The sequence below is a fragment of the Durio zibethinus genome, chromosome 26 (genome assembly GCF_047325235.1).
Source record: "Durio zibethinus cultivar Kanyao isolate XHJ-2024 chromosome 26, ASM4732523v1, whole genome shotgun sequence".
NCBI classification, from domain to species: domain Eukaryota; kingdom Viridiplantae; phylum Streptophyta; class Magnoliopsida; order Malvales; family Malvaceae; genus Durio; species Durio zibethinus.
In genome coordinates this window covers 7,571,710-7,594,359 of record NC_143187.1, presented here as the reverse complement: position 1 = coordinate 7,594,359, position 22,650 = coordinate 7,571,710, and the positions used below count along the sequence as shown (strand labels likewise).

The following is a 22,650-nucleotide window of genomic DNA, read 5'->3' as shown; positions in this document are numbered from 1 at the left end:
TTTTTTGTTACAACATTCCAACAACACCAACTCCCATGATTTTTGGAAATCCCCTCACTTTCCCACTTGTCTCTAAAAATGGCTCCACCACTAATTCATTACCATGTGCTATATATATATATATACACATTAGTGCTGGCATCTCTTTTTGTTTTTGCTTTTTTTGTTTTTGTTTTTTTTTTTTGTTTTAAATAAACTAATTTATATGCAGCACATGTTAAAAAAAACATTATTTTAAAAGTTTAAATTCATAAAACAAGGTTCAATTTTATATTTAAATAGTATAAAAATTACTCCTCTAGCGGCTAATTGATTTGAAAAGGGAAACAATCCAAACTCTATAAAAAAATTTATTTTGTTAAGTATAAGCCTAAAGGGTGATGACACCATGAACCTCTTTGTTATGGGGAAATTACAAGTCATGTTAATATACCTGATTTTTTATATTTTAAATTATCAAAGATTGAAATATTCTAATTAAAGACTAAAAATATGATATTTAATTATTCAATCAATGAAAATTTTAATTAAAAAACAGTACTATAACCATTAATTATTTGAAAGAAAAAATGTTAGCCATTGTGACGGCAAATTGCTTGTATGATATCCACAAAATGATAAATTATTATAGCCTCCATTTTCCAATCTCAGCTGCAAACTCCTTTTCCAAGTTAATCAATCTTAAACAGGATATATAACTTGATTGATATTACATTCCTATTACAATCAACAATGACATATTTGAACCATTCTTAACAATTAAAAACATGTCACAATACCTGCCTTTAATTATACATAAATGATTTTCGAATCTAATGTCCGTATGAATATATACACGACGACACCTTGAATTCTTCTTGACAGTTCTTTTGATAACATTATTTCATATTCATTATAATTGGCACATGACATATCAAAAATATTGTGAACATTAATCATGGGAATTAAATATTAGCAAACTTAGGGCAATATGAACTGAAAATGAAGACACACCGAAAGTTCTGCCACACTCCATGCACTAGTTGGTACGTGAAAAGCAACGATTGTTGCAGCTGGAATTATTGCAGCTGAAAATGAATGAAATGAAATATTATATTCTTATTACCGTATCCAATACTAGAGAATGATTAGTCTGAAGAAATCGACCACCATCTTGCAATATAAATTTGGCGCTTTCATTGGGGAAAAAGACCGCTCAACTTTCCTGAATCCCTCATGCGAAGGATGCAATCATGATTTGAGAGATTCACTCTCATGTCTTATCTAGGTTTCGGCATAGACTTTTGTTACAACCACAAGAAATTTAGTATAGGGAAAGAAGGAAAAAAAAGACGATACATGCATATTCTAGTTCTGGTATGAATATAATCTCTAAAATCGTGATTCTCTTTGTTTTTCTTTTCACTTAATTAGTAAAAAGCATATAGCTTCTTAAAGTCAAAAAGAAGACTCGTTTGTTTCTCTATCGATATATCTATTTGTCATCTCATTATTAATCCCAAAATGCCATTTCTCCTACCAATTATACATGCATGAATGACGACCGGGTGGTCGAAAAAGTTGTAAAAAAGCCAATAATTTTGGTGGCAGGCTGCACGTGGCATGATGCGGTAGGGTTTTGGACAGTTAATGTGGAGCTAATAAACAAGAAATCTAGTTACGGCCATGGTTGGTCCCTTAGTAGGATAAGTGCAAGTGCCAGCCACTAGAGAGAGTGTGGACCATGAAAAATGGTATTCATCACATGAGATGACTGAAAAAAGCAAGACTAAATTGGTACACATGCAGCTCAGCCAGCCAAGCTATGCTATCTTCTTAATGGCAATGGCAATTGCCAATGCCACCATACATTGTAACATATGCATTAGCCTTTGCTTCAGGGCAATGGCGAGTGATATCATTGGCTTTTGGGGCTGAATTTGATTGGTCCCCTTCATTTGTCCTTCATTGAGTTAATGGTCTTTGGTGGCCAATCACTTAATTTGTCGTTGGAATATCTTTGGTATATATTTTCTTCTCTCTTAATTGCTTTGAAGAAACATGAAGGATTCGGATCAGGTTAGCTGACATTGGCCTTGGGTTAAGAAAACCGACATTTGGTGTGATTTTGGTGATCAGATAAAGCTTGAAGCTTTCCTATAATGTGTATTAATGTAGCCATGTGCTCGAATAAAGTTTCATGATGATGAGTACCTAACTATAATAAAGGATTATGTTTTTTATTTCCTGCTTTTGGAGAGTGAGGAATCATTTTTTATTTTGATGACAAGGAATCTCGACAAGGAATCTCTCCACTTATTGGAGGACTAACATATCAACTTACAATCATGATTTCTCCACTTAAATATGATATTTTTAGGATATGAATTCAAATTAAAATCACATTTTTCAAAAAAGTTTTGAATAAAGATCTATTTACATTAGTGTAAATAATACATTTTTTGGTTATTAGATTAAAATTGCTAAGATTAAAAATATTATTTTGAGTTTTGATCCAACATTGATAATAAAAAAAATACAAGACTTATATTAATATAAGTGAATTCCTTTTCTTTTTTAATATATATATATATATATATACATCTATCGTTAAATTAAATATTCAAATCAAATTTGTATAATTATTATTATAAATTAATTGAATTTTTATATGCTTACAAAAAATTTATAATGTGGATCCATTTCATTGCGAATAAATTGGTAAAATTGGAGTTTTGTTAGAAAGATAGAGAGAATATATATGCACACAATATAAAGTAATATATATATATATATATGTTAACAGTTATATAATTTATTAATAAAATATTAAAATTTTAATTTTAATGATCAAATATCAATTATTTACATTTATGACTATCTCAAATATATATTAAAAAAAGAAGAAGAGTATATACATAGTATCTTCTTGTCAAATTAAGTACGGGTTGGGCTGATTATCCGTACGATTACACCTAATTAAGTTGGACTTTTTTTTTTGGTCAAACGACACTGCTTCCCAGCCATCTAAATAGACTTTCCGTCGCTCCTTTTTCCATTTTTGTTTGTAGAGCATCTCCGATTTAATTTATATTATAAAAATCATATAATATTTATTAATTATGTAATCTATTGGTAAAATATTAAAATTTTAATTTTAATGATTAAAAATTGATCTTTGATAATTTTAAATATAAAAAAATAGATTTGATTGTATTAATTAATCACGTGCAAATAATTAAAAAAAATTACAGTTTTCTTAGATAAGACCAATCTTAGATTGTTTGCTTTCGTTGTTTTTCATTTCGGGTTCTAAAAGGCAAGAGATATTGGTTAATTTGTTCATTGACTTGGGTTGACCTTGGATATTGGTGTTCGTTCAAAGGCTCGGAGCCTACTCAGAAAATAACTAGAGATTGGCCATTCAGAGAGAATTGAATACAAAAGAAAGAAAGAAGAAACCTGGAATGGAGGAAGAGGGTGTGTTGGCGAAGTGGGTTGGAAATGGGCCTACAAAATTTCAGTTGGTTCGACAGACGATTTGGGTGAAATGAAGGGAAATGAAATGATGAGAGGGCTCGATAGGGAGAGAGACATCTGTCCCACATTCATTTCCATGTGCTTCTTCACCCAAATTTATCAAATATAAGGGTTAACAAAAAAAGAGAGAGTTAAATTAGGGATGGCGACCGAATTTTTTTTTTTTTTTTATGAAATTTTTTAAAATCAACTTTTTTAAATTAGATTTCAAATTTGATCGGATAATAATAAAAAGGTCGAAGTCCAGTCTGAAGTAAATTCGTTTCGATTCAATACATAAAAAAATTATTTTTTAATTAATTATTTAATTTTATATTTATGGATATTTAGTTTTTTATTTACATTAAAAATAATATTTTATGTTTAAAAATAATATTTTATTAATTTTAAATTTTATATAATATTAAATTAGATCAAATATAAAAAATAAAAAATCATCGATCAAATACAAATATTATAAGTATAAAATTTGATTAGGTTTAACATGATTCACTTCGACCTAATCTATTATCATCGCTAGAGATATTACAAAATAAGTAAACAGTTAACTCTTCGGAGAAGGCAAAAGCCATTTTCATGCATTTCAATTTGGGCAATGGAAACCAGATGAATGAAAAAAGAAAAAGGTGTGAGGGAAAGGGACTCTAATAAGAACCCATTACTGGAAATTCTTTCCCGACCTACAATTTTTGTCAAAAATGTATTTGATTTCAATTTGGGCAATAGAAACCCCATGAATTCTCTCCATAAATTCAGTGGTTCGTTTCTTCCTCTGTTGCCTTTTTTGTTCACCCCTTCCTTGGCCAAATTTCGTATTCTATATATGTTCTTTTTTTCATCTACAAATTACTTCTGAACTTTTCCTAAAACCCTTTCAAGCAAAAATCCCAAACAAAACACTATTAAAGGAAAGTACATACTTTTTATAATCTACAATATTACAACAATAAGAAAAACTATAAGAACTAATAAGAGATAAAAGCTGAAGGTCTATTGATACAAGTAATTATTGAAATTCAAATTCTAATACTTACCGTCCTTTAAAAAGATTTTTGCTTTTCTAATGATCAAACATTACTAAAATATAATAGATGATGATAGTCTATTTGTAGATGATAATCTTCTTTGTTATGATGGAAATATATTCCGATATTGAAGCGTAAAGAATTTGAAAAACCAAGGGAATATGCAATTTTATTCTTTTTAGGTCAGTTTCATATATTCCACAATTCCAACTAATCTAAATGCCAAGGAGGTACAAGTCGTATAAAACCATAAATTTCCCATGACTATAATCTGACCCATATATGTTCTTCTTTCAATTGTTAGCAGTACTTTGATTTAATTCGTTTCAAAATCTATATCCAGCTGATCAACATTTTGAGTTATTACTTGAGATTTCAACAATGATCGTAGATTCCAATGACAAATCACACGTTTCCATCTATCGCTGTTTGGACCCGAATTTGCATATGATTCAGTAGAAAAATATGTTAGAGAATTTAATTTCATTGATCAAAGGAAAGGACAACACGGTGATTGAAAATTGACCTAATTGGTAACCACATCTTTCTATCAAATAGAGAGTATTAAATTTAAATTTCCCTCTCCTATGTTATCAAGAATGAAGGACTACAGGTGGGACAAGTTTTTAGAAGGTTTGGGAAATATAATACTTGGACCATTATTTTACAGGACCACCGCCCTATTTGATCTTTTCCCGTGGCCTTCCTTTGATCACGAGAAATTTCTTTCTTTCCTTGTTTTAACTCTCCTTTTCTCACTTAAAATTTCTGTTTTAAATTGTTTTCAAAGGTAGGATCAACTATAATAATAATAATATGCATATATATGTGGTATAGAAGTACTTGTAAGAGAAGCCGTGACGGGCAGTTGAAATTGGCATTTTAGTGGTCACATGAAGTTTGGTGTTACTGTCCGAAAGCAATTAGGTTTACATGAACCCGATTTAATGGTATTTTTGACCATTTGTTTTTTCCAATTTGATTTCCCACTTTCATGCATGGAATTCTCTCGAAAAAACTTCTTAACCAATTAATTTCCATTTAATGTCAAAAAAGAGAAAATCACACTACTGTACATGGGTCATCTTTATCACAATCGTTTTTTCTTTTTTTCTTTTTAATTTATGTTTAAACATTGAAAAATTCTTATATTCAATGAAAGTGAAGTTTTTAAATTTTATTGTAAAAATTAAAAGAATGATATATATTTCTTAAGATATAGTGATATATATATATATATATGATAACCTTTTAACCGTGTTTATAAAATTAAAATTTTTTTATTGTAATTAAGCTTTTAAACGTGTTTATAAAATTAAAAAACTTTTATTGTAATTAAGTGATATTTATCTACAAAAGGTCGGCAAGGCACAAACGTATAGTATCTAATTTCGGCTTTAATTCCTTGATTCATGGCCTAACCTCCACCACAAAATTTTAAATCCTCCTTTTGTCCCACCGTATCCGTGATTATGTGTTTAATGGGAAACTTTTACCTTACGATTTAATTTTCGTTTTAATGATCCAACTATACAAAAAGATAGTAGTAACTTTTTTCTAGTGTTATTTCGAATCTCGTGTCAATGTTTGTCCCATATCAAGTAAAAACTTTCATAATATGAATTTGGTTACGGTATCATTTTTTTTTTTTTTTAACTTTTTGGATAAGACTTTAAAGCTCATAAAGATTGTGAAAAGATTTGGGTTTGACTTCATTATTACAATTACTTTTTTTTTTTTAATTTATATTAATTTTTCATGACTCACAACCTTTTTCTCCAAGTGGCTGCTTAATCATCCACGTCATCAAAGTCTCCCAGAGTATAGGATTATCTCACGAGGCTCATGGGGTTGAGTCTTGACCCTACCAAACTCAACGCATTTCGAGTAGAAGCAGATAGCGGAAGCAAAGCGAAGGCTCAACGAAACTCCAAAACGGAAAAAGAGATAGAGAGAGTTGAGCTAACAACAAATATATCCCATTGCTTTGAGGAAACCCCAACTCCCCAACTCACGTGCCATAAACAGTGTAAAATTCCACTTTATCTATATTCGCCTTTATCACTCGCACACAAAAATTATTAATTAACATATTTCTCACGTGCCTAAGAATATGACAAAATCTAATAACATAAAATCTCAAAACACTAATTAATTTCTCAGATATTAATAAATTCCCTATTGCTTAAATCACCCAAAGATATTTAATTAGCAATTTACTTAATTACTGTTTATAAAATAAAAAAAGACAGTATCTGCCATACTTCATCCATGGTTGAAGTTGAAATATAATCAAACATTATCTATCCAACTTTCAACATGCAATAATGAAAATTGTTCACACATTTTTTTTTCAAATTCAGATAGTTAGATTGAGGAAAGATAGAACTATAAAACGTGGACGTGGACGAGGGTCGGTAGTCTAACCTCTATTTGGAAACCCAGCCAAAAGCAGAGGAAGGTGCAACTGAGGTTGACTCACTTCCCCCTCTCAATGTCTCTGCAAGTTGGCTTTAATTGGTTGGTTGGAACTGCCAGTTCATTTCCTAAACAAAGAGAATCTTCAAGGGGTACACCTTGGGGGACCTCTTTGGGTCCCAAACTTCCTTAACATCTTTAATGTAAAAGAATGTGAACTTTTTCATGTCTTATGCTGTACCCTACCCAAATACAATCGTGACTCTACAATGCTTATTTTCGACTAATATTTTAGGGTATTTTTCTGTTGCATACAGTTACAGAGTTTGCCCTCTACTGCTCTTTCTTTCCCCCTTTTCGGCTCTGCTTTTTTGTAAAGCTAGCAAGATGCATATTATCATCAAATGATGAGACACGTATCAAAAACAAAAAGTGGTCGGCCAAAAAAAAAAAATACAGATAATGATAACGCGTCGGCTGATAACATCTGAGAGAGGAAGGAAGGAGGTGGAAGGTGGATGTGGGGATGAGAAGCCAATTGGAGCATATGGCGGGAATGCATTTTCACACTTATGGTTCTGATTGCGTGGCAAAAACAAACAACTTCAGCCCTTACTAGGAAGGAGAAAAGGGAATGGTATTGAAATGGAATTTTATTTTTTGGAGATGTTTAGCCAAAAAAAAAAAAGGATAACAAAAGACTTGATTGGAACACGTGGCATCCACAAATCAAAACATCCTCCTCCATTCTACTATGGCTGTCTGTTCTGAAGTGAAAACACCAAAACAAAATTTTCACAAAAATCCGTCCTAGCGAAACGCCTTGTCTATATATCATACACACCTTCACATGCTTTAATGATGGAGCTCCCACAACCACCAGCTGCACCATTTCACCAGCCGAAGCACCATTACTGTTGCCATTACCTGCTTGCATTCAAACTACTCTCTCTCTTTCTCTTTCTCTTTCCCTCTCCTCTTTTTTCTCTTTCTCTCAGAAATTTCATTGCTGCAACTGGCAACTGCATTGCTGCACCCCATGTCAGCCATTTTCACTGCTTTCCATTTTGGTGGTCTTTCTCCTTTCTCTTGTCATGTTTTTCTTGTTCGTTGTTTATCATTCTTGTCCAAACAAGATGGAAAATTTGCCTCATCCTTTTCCCACTTTCACTTCTACTTTTAATGATATATTAGTTGCTTTAGCTTGCACACTCGTTTACGTCAGGAGAAAATTGAGATAAAGGTTATAAAAAGGAAACCTATACCCGTGTCCCTTTTCACATGTTTGCTATATATAACCAGTCCTTTGGGACTTAACCCCCTAGAAGTTTAATAGCCTCTACGGTAGTTGTAGCCTTGAGGATTCAAAACAACTAATATGTCATTTTCCTGTACTAAAAACTTCTTCCAACGGTTCTGTATTGATGAATTTCAAATGGGCAGTGACATTCATGGTAGTTTCTTCTCAAGTGATCTCCTTCCATCACTTGGGGCCAGAATTAACCAGGCGACCAAGCTACGTAAATACATCATTTCCCCTTTCAACCCTCATTATAGGTGATGACCATGGCCACGGTTTACTTCAATATTTGTTGCAATATATCAAAGCTGCTCCTTATGTCCTATTCCTTATTACAGGGCTTGGGAGATGTGGCTGGTTGTTCTTGTCATTTACTCTGCCTGGATCTGTCCATTCGAGTTTGCGTTCCTAACTTACAAGAAAGATGCACTTTTCATTGTTGACAACATTGTCAATGGCTTCTTTGCTGTTGACATCATTCTCACCTTCTTTGTTGCATATCTCGATAGCCAATCTTATCTCCTTGTTGATGATCCCAAGGAGATTGCCATCAGGTAAATAAGATTTTGCAGCATTTGATCGCAAAGTCCCTTTCAACTAAGAATAAAAATATTTATATAATATTCGAGCAATTAATGAGCTTTCTTCATATGATCCATCCAACATCTAGGTACATATGTACCTGGTTTGCTTTCGATGTCTGTTCCACTGCCCCATTTCAGTCTCTCAGCCTCATGTTCACAGATCATGGCAGTGAATTTGGTCTCAGGCTACTCAACATGCTCAGACTCTGGCGTTTGAGACGAGTCAGCTCTTTGTTTGCAAGGTTTATAACCTGATCCAAACCCATGCTTTTTCTTAAAAATTCAACCGTTACAATGGGAGAACTACAATATTTACTTACAGGTTTGCTTTCCTTCAGACTTGAGAAAGACATCCGGTTCAACTACTTCTGGACTCGCTGCACCAAGCTCATTTCTGTAAGCCATTGAAACTTCCTCTTGTCTCACATCTACCACAAATATTGCTTCAGTCATTTCAAAAATGGGTTATTTTCCTCTCGGGTTAATTTCAGGTGACCCTGTTTGCAGTACATTGTGCTGGATGCTTTAACTATCTGATTGCAGATAGATACCCAGATCCTACGAGAACCTGGATTGGTGCAGTATACCCAAATTTCAAAGAGCACAGTCTCTGGGATAGATATATAACTTCAATTTACTGGTCCATTACAACGCTCACTACAACTGGTTATGGGGACTTGCATGCTGAGAATCCAAGAGAGATGCTATTTGATATCTTTTACATGTTGTTTAATTTGGGATTAACAGCTTACCTCATCGGGAACATGACAAACCTGGTAGTTCACTGGACCAGCCGGACCCGTAATTTTGTAAGTTCCCAGCTTTCAAGCTGTTTGAAATCAACATTAACCTGCCAGGAGAACTAGACATATAAAATGAGTTCTAAAGGGACCAAAAGAAATAACCCGTCACAATCAACAGTACTAGCATAACCCACCATTTGTTGTAGAAATAGTTTGTTTGTAAGACATTGTTTCTACCCCACAATTTGATAAATTTAAATGAAAAAATTTCAAGGTAAAAACCAGCTAAAAGGTAATGTCAAGATTCCTTGCCATTGTATTGACAACACAAATAAAGTATGAACACTCAGTCTTTTGTGGTTGTTGATTTAAGCATTACAAGCTTTCAGCCACTTCTTCAGACTCTATAGTATTTTCTTTTGACAAGGATGTCATCTCTAGCCTGGAAGTGCTAATGAAAAGAAACACTTTATCTATTCTTGATGCTACAGAGGGATACAGTCAGAGCTGCTTCAGAATTTGCAACACGAAATCAGTTGCCCCCCCGCATACAAGACCAAATGTTGTCACACATATGCCTAAGATTCAAAACAGAAGGATTGAAGCAACAAGAGACCCTAAATAGTTTGCCAAAAGCCATTCGCTCAAGCATTGCACAGCATCTCTTCGTCCACATCGTGCAGAAAGTCTATCTCTTCCAAGGAGTTTCTCATGACTTCCTCTTTCAGTTGGTAATACATCTCATGGCTAACTATATTTGTCCATATCATTCCTCATTCATTGTTCTCTTTTTAGGCTGAAATAGTTTCTTAAATAAAAAGCCCAGAACTATGGAGAGATCCACAATTTTTGGTGTATTTCACAGCAATGGTACACAAACATTGCTATGACTTTGAATTTCAATTTCACAAGATGCTAATGCAATTACTATTCTGTTAAAGGTTTCAGACATTGATGCTGAGTATTTCCCACCCAAAGAAGATGTCATTCTGCAGAATGAAGCCCCAACAGATCTTTATATACTTGTTTCAGGAGCAGCTGTAAGTAGGCATATTCTGATGTCTGTAGAATATATAAACCAAACAATGCCAATTTCTGACATTAATTTGGTGACTCATTGATTCCCGATTGCAGAACTTAATCTCCCATGCTGATGGTGATCGGGTATGAGATATTATTTTAACATCAACAATATTTTTCTTTATGGTAAATAAACAACACTACAAAAATATTTACACAGGTTATGGGAAAGATAGCAGCGGGGGACATGTTTGGAGAGGTTGGAGTTCTAGGTTATAGGCCACAGCCATACACAGTACGGACCACTGAGCTTTGTCAAATACTACGTCTGAATGGAACTTCACTGATGAACACCATACAAGTAAATATGGAAGATGGACGTGTTATAATGAATAATCTTTACAGGGTAAATATTTTATTAGACAACTTCTAGACTGATGGAACACTTCTTATTTTTATAAACAACAAGAAATGATGGTTTGTTTTCGCAGAAATTGAATGGGCTAGAGAGCAGCAGCTTTGAGGAGCCCAACATAGGTCCGGGGTTAGTCCCAAATAAAAGGCTGGGGGGAGGAGAAATGGGAGGAAGTTGTTTGGATGCTGGATTTGAAGATCAACCACAGAGATATGCATCAAAGAAAGAAGCAATAGACATAGATTTCTTGGAATCAGAGGCTATAGAGAAGAGTCACACAGGTAGATATCCAAATAAAGGAACAACAACAGCAGAGGATGACCAAACAGCTCTCCATGAGGCTGTTCGCAAGGGGCATATTGAAATGGTTAAGATTTTGCTCGAAGGAGGAGCAAGTGTACATAAACCGGATGCAAAAGGAAGGACGCCAAAAGCATTGGCAGAACAGCAGGGAAACAAGAACATACATGACCTCTTACTGAGTTATGAAAAGAAAAGAAAGTTAGATGAACATAGGATAGAGATTATTGGGCCAGAAATAACAGATGACCCCAAGAATAGTCAAAACAAACATAGAAGTGGGGCCCAAAATTTCTTCAATTCACCTAGTTATAAAGAGGTAATAATACCAAACAAGAAAAGAATTACTATTCACATGCAGTTCCAGACCAGCAGTACATCAAGTAGACAATTCGGAAAGTTGATACTCCTACCTGATTCAATACACGAGCTGCTCAGAATGGCTGGTAAGTCCAACCAGAAAAGAGCAATTGAAAATAAACCTGAACATGTGAGAAAAACAATTATAAATCAACTTCAAATGACCTGAATCCAAATAAATTAAAGAAAACAAAAAAAGAAAAAAGAATAAATAGGGATTTTTAAACCATGAACTGTAACCAGAAAGCCACTTTAGTTCAATTACCTGCTTTTGCTTTATTCATTTCTCATTCCATGACCTTCTGAAACTGCAGGGGAAAAGTTTGGAGGCTACACATTTACAAAAGTCGTTAATGCTGAGAATGCAGAAATAGATGATGTACATGTCATTCGAGATGGTGATAATCTGTTTCTCCTTCAAGATGAAGGTGACAATGTAGATTTCAATGTGACCTGATGATAATAAAAAGGCAGTCAAGAATAGATGCAGACAGTTTGTAACCTTTAGGCAATGCCAATGATGATGAAATAATAACAAAAATATAATAGAATCAGTTGATTTGGGACTCCGAATTGCAATTACTCTGTTAAATTAGAGAAGTCAATTACATATTGTTGTATTTCACTCAATATTTTGGTGGGCAAAACCATCCACGCATAACCTCAAAAAATGTCTATCAGAACAAATACATGTTACAGTCCTGTCATGATTAGGTGGGCCTGGTAAATGCAACATAATTTTTCTTTTTGTAGGCATCTAAGTGCAGATCAACTCATTGATGAGTTGAACACATGTAAAGTCAAGCCCCCGCCTCGCTAAACTCGGGTTCTGGGCAACTAGGCATGCACTGTCTTCATAACAAGATAAACTACTAAACCATGTCAAAGACCAATAGATTCTGTGCCCAGGCCAAGAGAATTAAGCTTTTACATGCTTCCCTTCATGTTAATGCCTCCCTCTATATGGCATCGTTAATTGGTAAAGGATGAGCTTCTGTGTTAAAAAGAAATTCATCCAGTGGTATAACAGAGCTATCCCCAAAGAGCAAGTACAAATACTTCAACGTTTCACCAAGGAAAAAAGTCTCCATCTTGTCTCTTCTTTGAGGAGGAAGTGAAGTGACATCATCTAAAGAAGTGTATCCACCAGAATCCACCTTTGTGTATTTCTCAAATGACTCAAAGATCTGCCAACCCCATTCACGATATCTGCAATGCATGTTGCACACATGTGCACTCTATAAATATAGAAATTAAATAACAGGATAGACAGACTAGAAACTAAAGAACTAAAAGAGCATACTTTTGATCTTGAGTGATACGATACAATACAAACAAGGATTCAACAGTTTCAGGACGCAATAAATTGTGACGGTCTGCGTGTTTGATTATTATGTCATTTACATATTCTGAACTCTTATTTCCACCATCGAGACCACCTTCAAAATATTCCTGTTTAAATCAGATCAGTCAGCAGATCATTAACTATCATAATTATATAATATGCAAAAATAGAGTGATCATGCATGGATGAATAAGCAAATATGAACCATTTTGGTGCACATGCAAATTAACTCAATCCTATACTGCTTTCATGAAACAAGTTAATTGAAACCAACTAACCTTAGTATGGAAGTATGCAATTTCAGGAGCCAGACCGGTGGAAGTTACTGAATACATCTCAAAACATGTCTTGGCTAAATCTTCTGCAAGTTTCAAGTTTTCCAGGTCTTCAAATGTAAGAAGGTTGTCCTTCATAGCTTTCTTCTTTGTGATGCCTTTAGTGGCACCAAGTGCAAGTATACCAGGCAAAAAACACACCTGGTAAGTACAGTAAAATTACTCGCACATCAATGAAGGAAGCTCTTTCGGATCCAAATGCGGAGAAATGCTTTCAAGAGTCAATGATTAATACAGAAATTTAACTAATACATTCATATATGTGAACAACTACAGCTATGTTAGATTAGAAACACTGTGGTGGGAGGAGCTCTTCCACTCATTAACTGCTTCCTTGCAGTATTCGACATGATAGTTTTGAAAAGAAACAACCTATGATCTACAGAATACTGCTTTTAATGTGTGAGCTAATAGCCTATTTTTTATGGTAAATATATGAGAACTACTACAGCTGTAATAGATTAGAAACACTGTGGTGAAGGAACTCTTCCACTTTCTAATTGCTTACTTGCATTATTCAGAATGATAGTAGTGAAAAGAAACAACCTACAATCTACAGAATACTACGACTTTGAAGGTGTGAGCTGATAGCCTAGTTTTGATGGCAAAGCCAATAAGTTTTGGTGCCACAGAAACAGAATCAAATTTTGCCTTCACCTGTGATTGAAGGCTTATGGAATGGAAGAAGGAAACCTTCGGTAGAGACCATGGGATAGACCCAAAGAAAATTCAAACAGTGGGAATCACTTTTATGTATCTAAGGATATCAGATATATGCAATTCTTAACAGAAAGTTTTTTACAATCTAAGCTTCCTACCAGTGAAGCTTGTTGGTAGGCGACTGCCAAATTTAAAATCTATCATCTAAAAAGAGGGGAGCATTAAAAATCTCCATTTAGCCAGGTATTCCTTAAAACTCAAGGATTGAGAAAGTACCACATACCAGGTGATCCATTTTTGGACTGAAAGCACCGTTGGATCCATAAGGCAATTCCCCCACAAACACCAATTCATTTGGTATTGATTTCTGAACAAGCAAGTGTCTAACACCCCTCATTGCTTCCTCATACATATCATAAAGATATGTGACATTACCATCCTGAATAGCTCGTAGCTGAAGCCACACTTTGAGTAGATACTCATAATAGCTATCACCTCGAGATCCAAGCCTAATATTTTCTCCACTAAATTCACCAGAATGAGGGCTGCATTTCATCGGAAGACGATAAAGAGAAAATAAATAAAGACTCAATGGAATGAGGACTGTACTTCCAACTAAGGAGATCTCAGGACTAGATAATCATAAATAAATAATTGTGATGGTGGTGACGATGATGATAAGTATGAAAATGATATACAAGGCTGATAAAGCATATTGACATCAGTGAATCATCTTTTGCAAAGAAATTGGTAACTGTACATACAAGAATAGGTTAGATTTATAACTGAACAATTTAAAAAGATTCTCGTTATTCAAGGTTGTGGAAATCATAAAGATATAAGACAACCATAAAAAGGGAAAATATCAAGCCGGCCTCTTCTTACATGATCTTGTAAATCATTCACGGCTAACAAAGAATTATTCTTTCTACATCTGCAATGATAAGTTGAGCACTTATAGCCTGAAAAACTGTTTCCCCTCTATCATAGACTTGACTGTGAATACATAAGGCCAATTCAATCACTGGGAAAAAGTCTCCCAGTAAAATAAATTGTGGCTAGGCTATACTAGAGTCAATAAGCAAAACGAACTTCTATCAGATAACTAAAGCGTGAAAATTATTTCAAACAGTCTATTATATGTCATGTGGTCTTTGCTCTGGACCAAATGTCCTATCCAGTCAATGACAAAACCCAAAAAATTAAAACTTTCATTCCATATCTACCAGTGAAGGCCAAGTAAATGGCAAGCACATCTAAATTCAAAAAGTGTGTGAAAAAGTTCTGACAGTCTTGGTCCAGCACACTGCTTCAGTTAAAAAGGAAATCTGTAGATAAGCTTTGCTAGGTGATGGTCAATCTAAAAACAAAAAATGAAGAGAAATGCTACTAGAAAAAGAAACAATAAAGGGAAACAACCAGTTTCGGCACAAACTCAATTTTTCTCTAGGAACAAAAATCATGATAGAGTATGAATTATTTTTAAGTAATTCTTTGTGTTCTTTTCATTTCCATTTTTTTCTTTCATAACCTAAGTCCTTTTTTTTTGGCACAGCAACTGAAGAGTGCATTAATTGAAAAACAAAAGACCTGACATCCAACTGTCAAAAGCAGTCCAGTGTGTTTTGACCATCCAAAAAAGGGTAACAGACGAAAAAAAATTCCAATGATATAAATGAAAAACCTGGTTGTGACATTATTTTCTACCGTGTTTGATGACTAAAATCTGTTATCCAAGCAAAAGAAAATTTTCATCAACCTAAACTTGGCAGGCTAGAAAATCTAAAAGATGTAAAGAAGTACATGGCTGTTTAAAGTAATAATGGCTTGAAGTTGGGAATGATGGCATATTTAAAGCAAGAGAACCCACCTGATATAGATAGGAACTAGTCCTTCCACCTTTGGAAGAGTTTTCAGATGCGCCAAAACCTTCATACCTTCTGTGCTATACTTTGGATCACCAGAAATTGCACTGAGGTAATTGAACTCAAGCTGTAAAGTGGAAACTTCTGAAGTACTACTCAGTCCGTCAGGAGATGGATGAGCTGAGGAATCGCGTAGAACAACATCACTGAAAGGAATGGCAGTTGGACTGGAAGTAAAAGCAGATAGCAGACGATCAGCCAAGTTTTTTGCAATATCTAGATAAATAGTAGGTTTTGGCCCCTTGTGTGCTCTGTTCATGCCTTGATCTCCCCCACTCAAGTGATATGCACTCAATAGACCACCCAAAACCCGTATTGTGGTTTCAAATAAATTAACTTGCCCTTTCTGACTAATCCTTTCTAAGAGGTGCAACTCAATCCATGAGCCCACTTCAGAAATAACTTCATCTAGACCCATTATCATGGCAGTATCAAGAGCATCTACAACTGTGGCACCTAGACCTCCTAGCCCATCAACTCCAAGCTGGCTCACTGGCATAAGCTCATCGTAACCCATTGCAAACTTTTTATAGCCAGACCATGCATGGGTGAAAGCCTCCTTTACATTTTGTTGTCTAGCTTTCCATTTTTCTTCAAAATTTGGCTCGTTTGTTTTACCGGTAAAATTACTGTAACTAACTTTTTCATCTGGTGATAATCGAGGAGGAAGCCTGGGTGCTTTTCTTAAAAGCTTTTTAAACCTGATGCCAAAATCAGTAACTACTGAATGTTCTTCATTTGTCCTAACACCTTTTGCTACTCCATCAGAAACAGAATGTGTTCTATTTGCATGAGTCAACATTAAACATGCTAAGCCAAAGATCATTAATAACCCTAAAAACTTCCCCATACTACAACTTACACATTCACGCCTCATGTTACTAGTAAGTAAGGTTTGCGTGATCACCTGGAATAGAACATGGAAAAATAAAGAATATATTCAAATTAAACATCTACTACACCATAAAATGTTTAGCATGACAAATAAGAGGTCTAAGTAATGCAGACTCCTTAAAAATGAAACAAAATAAGCTAAGACAGCCAAATCTTTAGCAACCTTGTTAGAAAATTTTGTGATTTTTTTCTGCCATGAACACATCAGGCGATTCAGTGAATAAAGTCTCAGCGGTCAACATTTACTAAGAGTAACAATTAATAAGCTCCAAACACAAAATTAAAATCAGATCTTATACATCAAGCAATTAATTACTGATGAGAAAAATGAATTTGTCAAACTTAATATACAGCACGCTCCATACACCAAAGTTCAAAACCACATTACTCTAACCAAAAGGCTAAATCTTAAAGCTCGCCATAACAGGACATAAATCCGAATCCTTGAGAATTTCTCAAATGATTTGGAGTTTCTTTGATTTTCCTTGTTCTAAGTTCCTTACTAATCTTTTCTATTTCTTACATTTCACACTGATCGCTTTCCTAAATAATTATAATCAGCTTCAAGTTAAAATTACATCAACATAAAGATCAGGGAATATAACCTAATAATTTGTCATTAGCTTCCTCTAAAGCAATTTCAACTTAAAAGGAACAAATCCAATTCATCTCAATAAAAAAAATCGAAAATTACAATTTAGGAAAATCAAAAGCCAAAAAACGAAATGCGATAAAGAAACATTATGAATTAAGAGTCAAATCCAGAGTAGTAGGGAAAAAAAAAGAGGAAAAGGGAGTGAGATCTAATACCTTGAAGAAAGATCGTTGACGGAACTTGGCGTTATCGTAGTGAACATCTTTCATTGAATAAGGAAGCGATTTCGACATGGTCGAAAATTCTGATCTACTTTTATTTCCCTTTAAAATTTACCAGTTCAGGCAGGGTTTTTCCCGACGAGTTAGATCGGGAATTTTAACGGGAAAATAAAAAGAAGGAGCCAAGTGCGAGAAAGCGAGGGAAAATTATATTGGGGCTGGGGAACCGTTCGCGCTCCTAAGATTAGAGATTAGGAATGGGGGCTTTCGTTTTTCTTGCTTTACAAGTCAATGCAGGATCGTCGTGCGTTTCAAGGCAACAGCGGGTGATAAAAAGAACGAAGGAATTTGTTTCTCCACCTCTTGGCATGTTTTTTACGTCCGTATAAAAGGGTACGTTTGAAGGAGTTGATCAACGCAGTTTCGAAGTCCTTTAACGACTGCCATCACTAAATAATTTTCCATAACAAATAAAATGAATTAGAAAGAACTTGATTTTTTTTTTAAGTTTTAAAAAAAAATCTTTGGACAAAATAGTATAGATGTATATTTTTTAATTTTATTAATATTAAATATCCAAATTTATTGGTAGATCTCGTAAAAAATGCATTAATTGGTATATGAGCTTTTTGTCATAAGTGCACTTTAATTTGGAGTAATGCAAGTTAAATTTTGCTTTATCTAATAAGTAGATGGTATAAGGATTAGGCTATTCGATTAAGTTTGATGATTTATTTAAGTTTTAATAAGATTTAGATAAAAAATTAAAATTTATTAAATGAGTTTAGTTATAATTATTAAATCTGTTTAAATTTCAGATCAAATTTTAGATAAAAAAATTAAAATTCAAGCTCGATCTAGCTCGATTAGAATAAATTATATATAAATATATTGTCCTAACGATTTTGTGTCCTTCCGACGAATTTGAAAATAAAATAAAAATATAATGGAGTCGTCACCAATCTTTTTGACTATGTGTGATTGACCACCTATTAAAATTTATCATTTTAATAAAATTAATTAAAATTTATTAAAAAGATAATTTTATGATTTACGAAACAGTCTGGGTTCGGGAGTCGATTATGTGTGGGGAAGAATTAGCACCCTTACAATGCCCGTTTAGAAATAGTACCACTTAACTATGTGTTATCATATTATTTTAATAAAAACAGTCTTATTTTCGGTGTTTGAAAAATAATTTTTTTGATTTTTTATTGATTGTTTCATTTTATTTAAGAAAAATAAATTAGAACCTTTTTATTGAAATAATTCTTAAAATATTACAGTACGTTGATAACATTAAAAGAATTTTTTCTAACCTAGAGATTTTTTAGGCATCGCTTTTCGGAATACTTTAGAATCTCATCTTCGGAGGCTCAAATTTATTTTTCGCAAAAGAACTATGTAATGCATGCAATACAAATGATAATACGTTAATACACACATTTTATTTTTTATTTAGAAATTTTATTAATTTTTGTTAATTTTTCATTTAAAACTTTGAAGAAAATGAAAATTTTATTATATTGAAGATTTTTTATAAATATTTCAATACACTGGTAATATTTTAAAAAATCTTCTCACCTAGAGATTTCTTAAAGCATTTCTACTCGAAATATTTTTAGAATCCTATCATCGGATAAAATTTTCTTTTTTCTTATTTTTATTACTATTTTGTTATTATTATTAATTAATTTTATTATTTTATTAAAGAAAAATTTTTTTATTGTATTAAAAATTTTTTATAAATATTCCAATACACTAGTAGTATTTAAAAAAAATCTTATCACCTAGAGATTTCGTAAGTATCACTACTTGGAGTACTTTTGAATCTCATCATCGGATAAAATTTTTTGTCTTATTTTTTATTAATTTTTTATTATTTTTATTTAATTATATTTATCAAAAACTTTTATTATAAATTTTATTATTTATTATTAATAATAATTATTATAAAACAATAAAAATTTATTTTGGTAAATTTAAACATTTTTATATGCATAAATATTAATAATAAATTTTAAAATAAAAAATAATATTAAAAAAATTCAAAATTTTTTTTACATGACCCGAACAGTTCAATGGTCCGGTTAACACGGTCTGGGCCAGTTCAACGGTTCGATCTGGTCTGATCCGGTTGGTTCGGGTTCAGCAGTTCGACGTCGGTTTCATCCAGTTTGGACCGACTCAACTGGACCGATCGAGAGGCAAAAGGGAGAACGAGTTGTCAAGTCAAGTGCATGGATCCCGAGTCGGGTTGCAAGTCGACGTGTGGATCTTCTGGGATTGAAATGGTGTCGTTTTGCTATCTTCCTAAACGGCATCGTTTTGAACGACTATTTAAAGGTCGAATTAGCTTTTTTTTTCAGTCTTTTTTTTTCTCTCTTTCTCTCAGACACTCTCTTTTTTTCTCTCTAAAACCCAGAATCCAACGACTACTCTGTCTCACCGATCATCGTCGGTGGTCGCCTGTCGTCGTCTCTCGATCATTACAAAAATTTTAAATTTCCCAGAATTTTCTCTTCACCCCCTAAACACGAATCCGAGTTTAGTTTCTCAAAATGGAGCCTTGAACCGCATAAATCTGGCCTGAAAGATTCGACTAAAGTGATTTTTTTTTTTTATAGACTGACGCTATGGTTCCCGTTCCAGGGACTGTGATTTTGTTTGTGTTTTGGTGCTCAATTTTTTTTGCAGGAAGTTTTTTTTTAAACCTGGCAATATCTTTTTTTTATCTATTTTTTTTGTAGGGTCTCTGGGCTTTTCTATCTTTTTTTTATCGGTTTCATTGCTCATTTATAGAGTAAAAAGAAGACCAAATCTAAGATTTTGGTGGCCTAGTATTATGGTGGCCATCGGCTATCAGGGCTGGGGTGGCTTGCAGGCGGTTGGTAGTACGACTACTTGTGACCGACAAAAAAGCTGGTAGAAAGAAGAAAAAAGAAAAAAAAAGAAAAGAAAAAAAAAAAATAAATAAATAAATAAAATGGTGTCAACAGCTGCCCCTCTTTGTCTATTTTTGAGAATAAAAAATAAAGTAAAGACAAACAAACAACCATTTTATTTGAAAAAAGAGGAAACATTGGGCATAAAACCTTATTTTAAAAAAAAATTAGAAAGCTCCTCTAATTAAAGGCTCAACAACTTTAAAATTCATCATCTTGGGAAAGCTCTTCTAAGCATAGGCTCAACAACTTTAAAAATTTATCTTAAAAATACTCATCTTAGCAAAGGCTCAACAACTTTAAAAATTCATCTTGAAAAAGCTCCTCTAAGCAGAGGCTCCATAATTTTAAAAATTTTTCAAAATGCTCATCTCAACAGAGGCTCAACAACTTAAAAAATTTATCTTAAAAAAGCTCCTCTCAGCAGAGGCTCAACAATTTTAAAATTTTATCTTGAAAAAGCTCCTATAAGCAGAGGCTCAACAATTTTAAAATTTTCATCTTAGAAAAGCTCCTTTAAGCAGAAGCTCAATAATTTTAAAATATCATTTTGAGAAAAAGCTCCTCTAAGTAGAGGTTTCGCAACTTTAAAAATCTCATCTTGAAAAAACTCCTCTCAGTAGAGGCTCAACAACTTTAAAAATTCTTGAAAATGCTCCTCTCAGCAGAAGTTCAATAACTTTAAAATTTTATCTTGAAAAAGGCTTCTTTAAGTAGAAGCTTAATAACTTTAAAAATTCATCTTCAAAAAGCTTCTCTAAATAGAGGTTCAATAACTTTAAATTTTCATCTTTTTTTAAAATTGATTTTTCATCTTTAAACTAGCAAATTTCTGTCTTTTGACATCTCTTGTTAGATCATTGTCTTCATCCGAATATCAAAATATTATTTTTCATTAAGAAATGAAAAGTTTCTGTCTTCATTATAACTGTTCATGGATGCGTGTACTGAGTGCTCTAAATGCAATGCATGTAATGCAATCAAAATTATTCATTACAGTAAAAAGGTTCTCAACATCTCTCACTTTTTGCCCCCCTTTTTTTTTATCAAACTTTTCAACAATTGCCTTATAACCAATCCATTCTTAATAGCTGTCCATTGTATTCTTCTCCAATAATATTTTTTCTTCAAAAGTTTGCAACATCAATGCTTTTCTCATTTTCTTTCATCTGTCTTTGTCAACTTTTAAAAAGTAATACTAAGATCTTTCGTGTTTATTTTTTCATCATTTTAAGTTCAAAACAAACAAAATGCAATCACACATTTCTCTCATTCATTTATAAAGCGAATAAAGATATCAAATGAGGTAATAGAATGGATAGGCATTATTTCCAAAAAAGAGCTAGCATATTTCATTAGACTGATAATAAGTGCATGGAAACAAAAGTGTTCAAGTTGAAACAAAAGTGCTTAAATAGTGATCACAAGATAATCATGAACAAAATATTCTCATATTCTTTTTTTAAAATTAAATCAGATGACTTTCTTGATTCTTCAGAACTCATCAAACTACACTTGCCTTTTTTGCAAGGTCATCTCTCAATGATGCTTCCCCTTCACATCTATGTCATTTTTTCAAGTTTTCAGCTTAGGTAAGCCATCATTTTTTCATTTATTTTTTTCACTCTTTTTTTTCAAGCAAAATATTTCTTTATAGCATCTGAATTTATCGGAATAGATAAATCACTTCTGTCTATTTCTGCCAAAATCAATGTCCCACCAAAAAATACCATTTTCACTACATACGAGACCTTTCAATTTGGTGTCCATTTCTCTCGATTGTCATGTTGATTTGGAAGGATCATTTTCAACACTAAATCTCCTTCCTTAAAGTGACGAAGGTAAATTTTCTTATCATATGCTTTCATAATCCTCTTTTGATATAATTGACCATGACAAAGTGCTATAAGTTTTTTCTCTTTAATAAAGTTTAATTGTTCGTAGCGATTTCGAACCCATTCTGCTTCTTCTAACTCTACCTCCATTAGGACTTTTAGTGAGAGAATTTTCACTTTGATTAGTAACATAGCTTTCATTCCATATACC

At 33.2% G+C, this 22,650-nt stretch overlaps 2 protein-coding genes across 2 annotated transcripts; one reads left to right on the top strand and one right to left on the bottom strand.

Moving 5' to 3' along the window:
* The first annotated feature begins 7,822 nt into the window (after positions 1–7,822).
* Positions 7,823–12,253, top strand: LOC111274859 (potassium channel KAT1-like). The gene is made up of 11 exons (XM_089755807.1): positions 7,823–8,519; positions 8,601–8,816; positions 8,933–9,088; positions 9,185–9,242; positions 9,338–9,655; positions 10,081–10,320; positions 10,531–10,629; positions 10,724–10,753; positions 10,830–11,015; positions 11,101–11,770; positions 11,999–12,253. Exons 1-11 carry the CDS (start codon positions 8,341–8,343, stop codon positions 12,139–12,141), a joined length of 2,295 nt encoding a protein of 764 aa, XP_089611933.1. The 5' UTR covers positions 7,823–8,340; the 3' UTR covers positions 12,142–12,253.
* Positions 12,228–18,060, bottom strand: LOC111274860 (mannosyl-oligosaccharide 1,2-alpha-mannosidase MNS3-like). Its single transcript, XM_022859816.2, has 6 exons — positions 17,654–18,060; positions 15,895–16,856; positions 14,308–14,569; positions 13,308–13,505; positions 12,988–13,136; positions 12,228–12,893 (listed from the first exon to the last, which is right to left on the bottom strand). Exons 1-6 carry the CDS (start codon positions 17,729–17,731, stop codon positions 12,644–12,646), a joined length of 1,899 nt encoding a protein of 632 aa, XP_022715551.2. The 5' UTR covers positions 17,732–18,060; the 3' UTR covers positions 12,228–12,643.
* Positions 18,061–22,650: the final 4,590 nt, after the last annotated feature.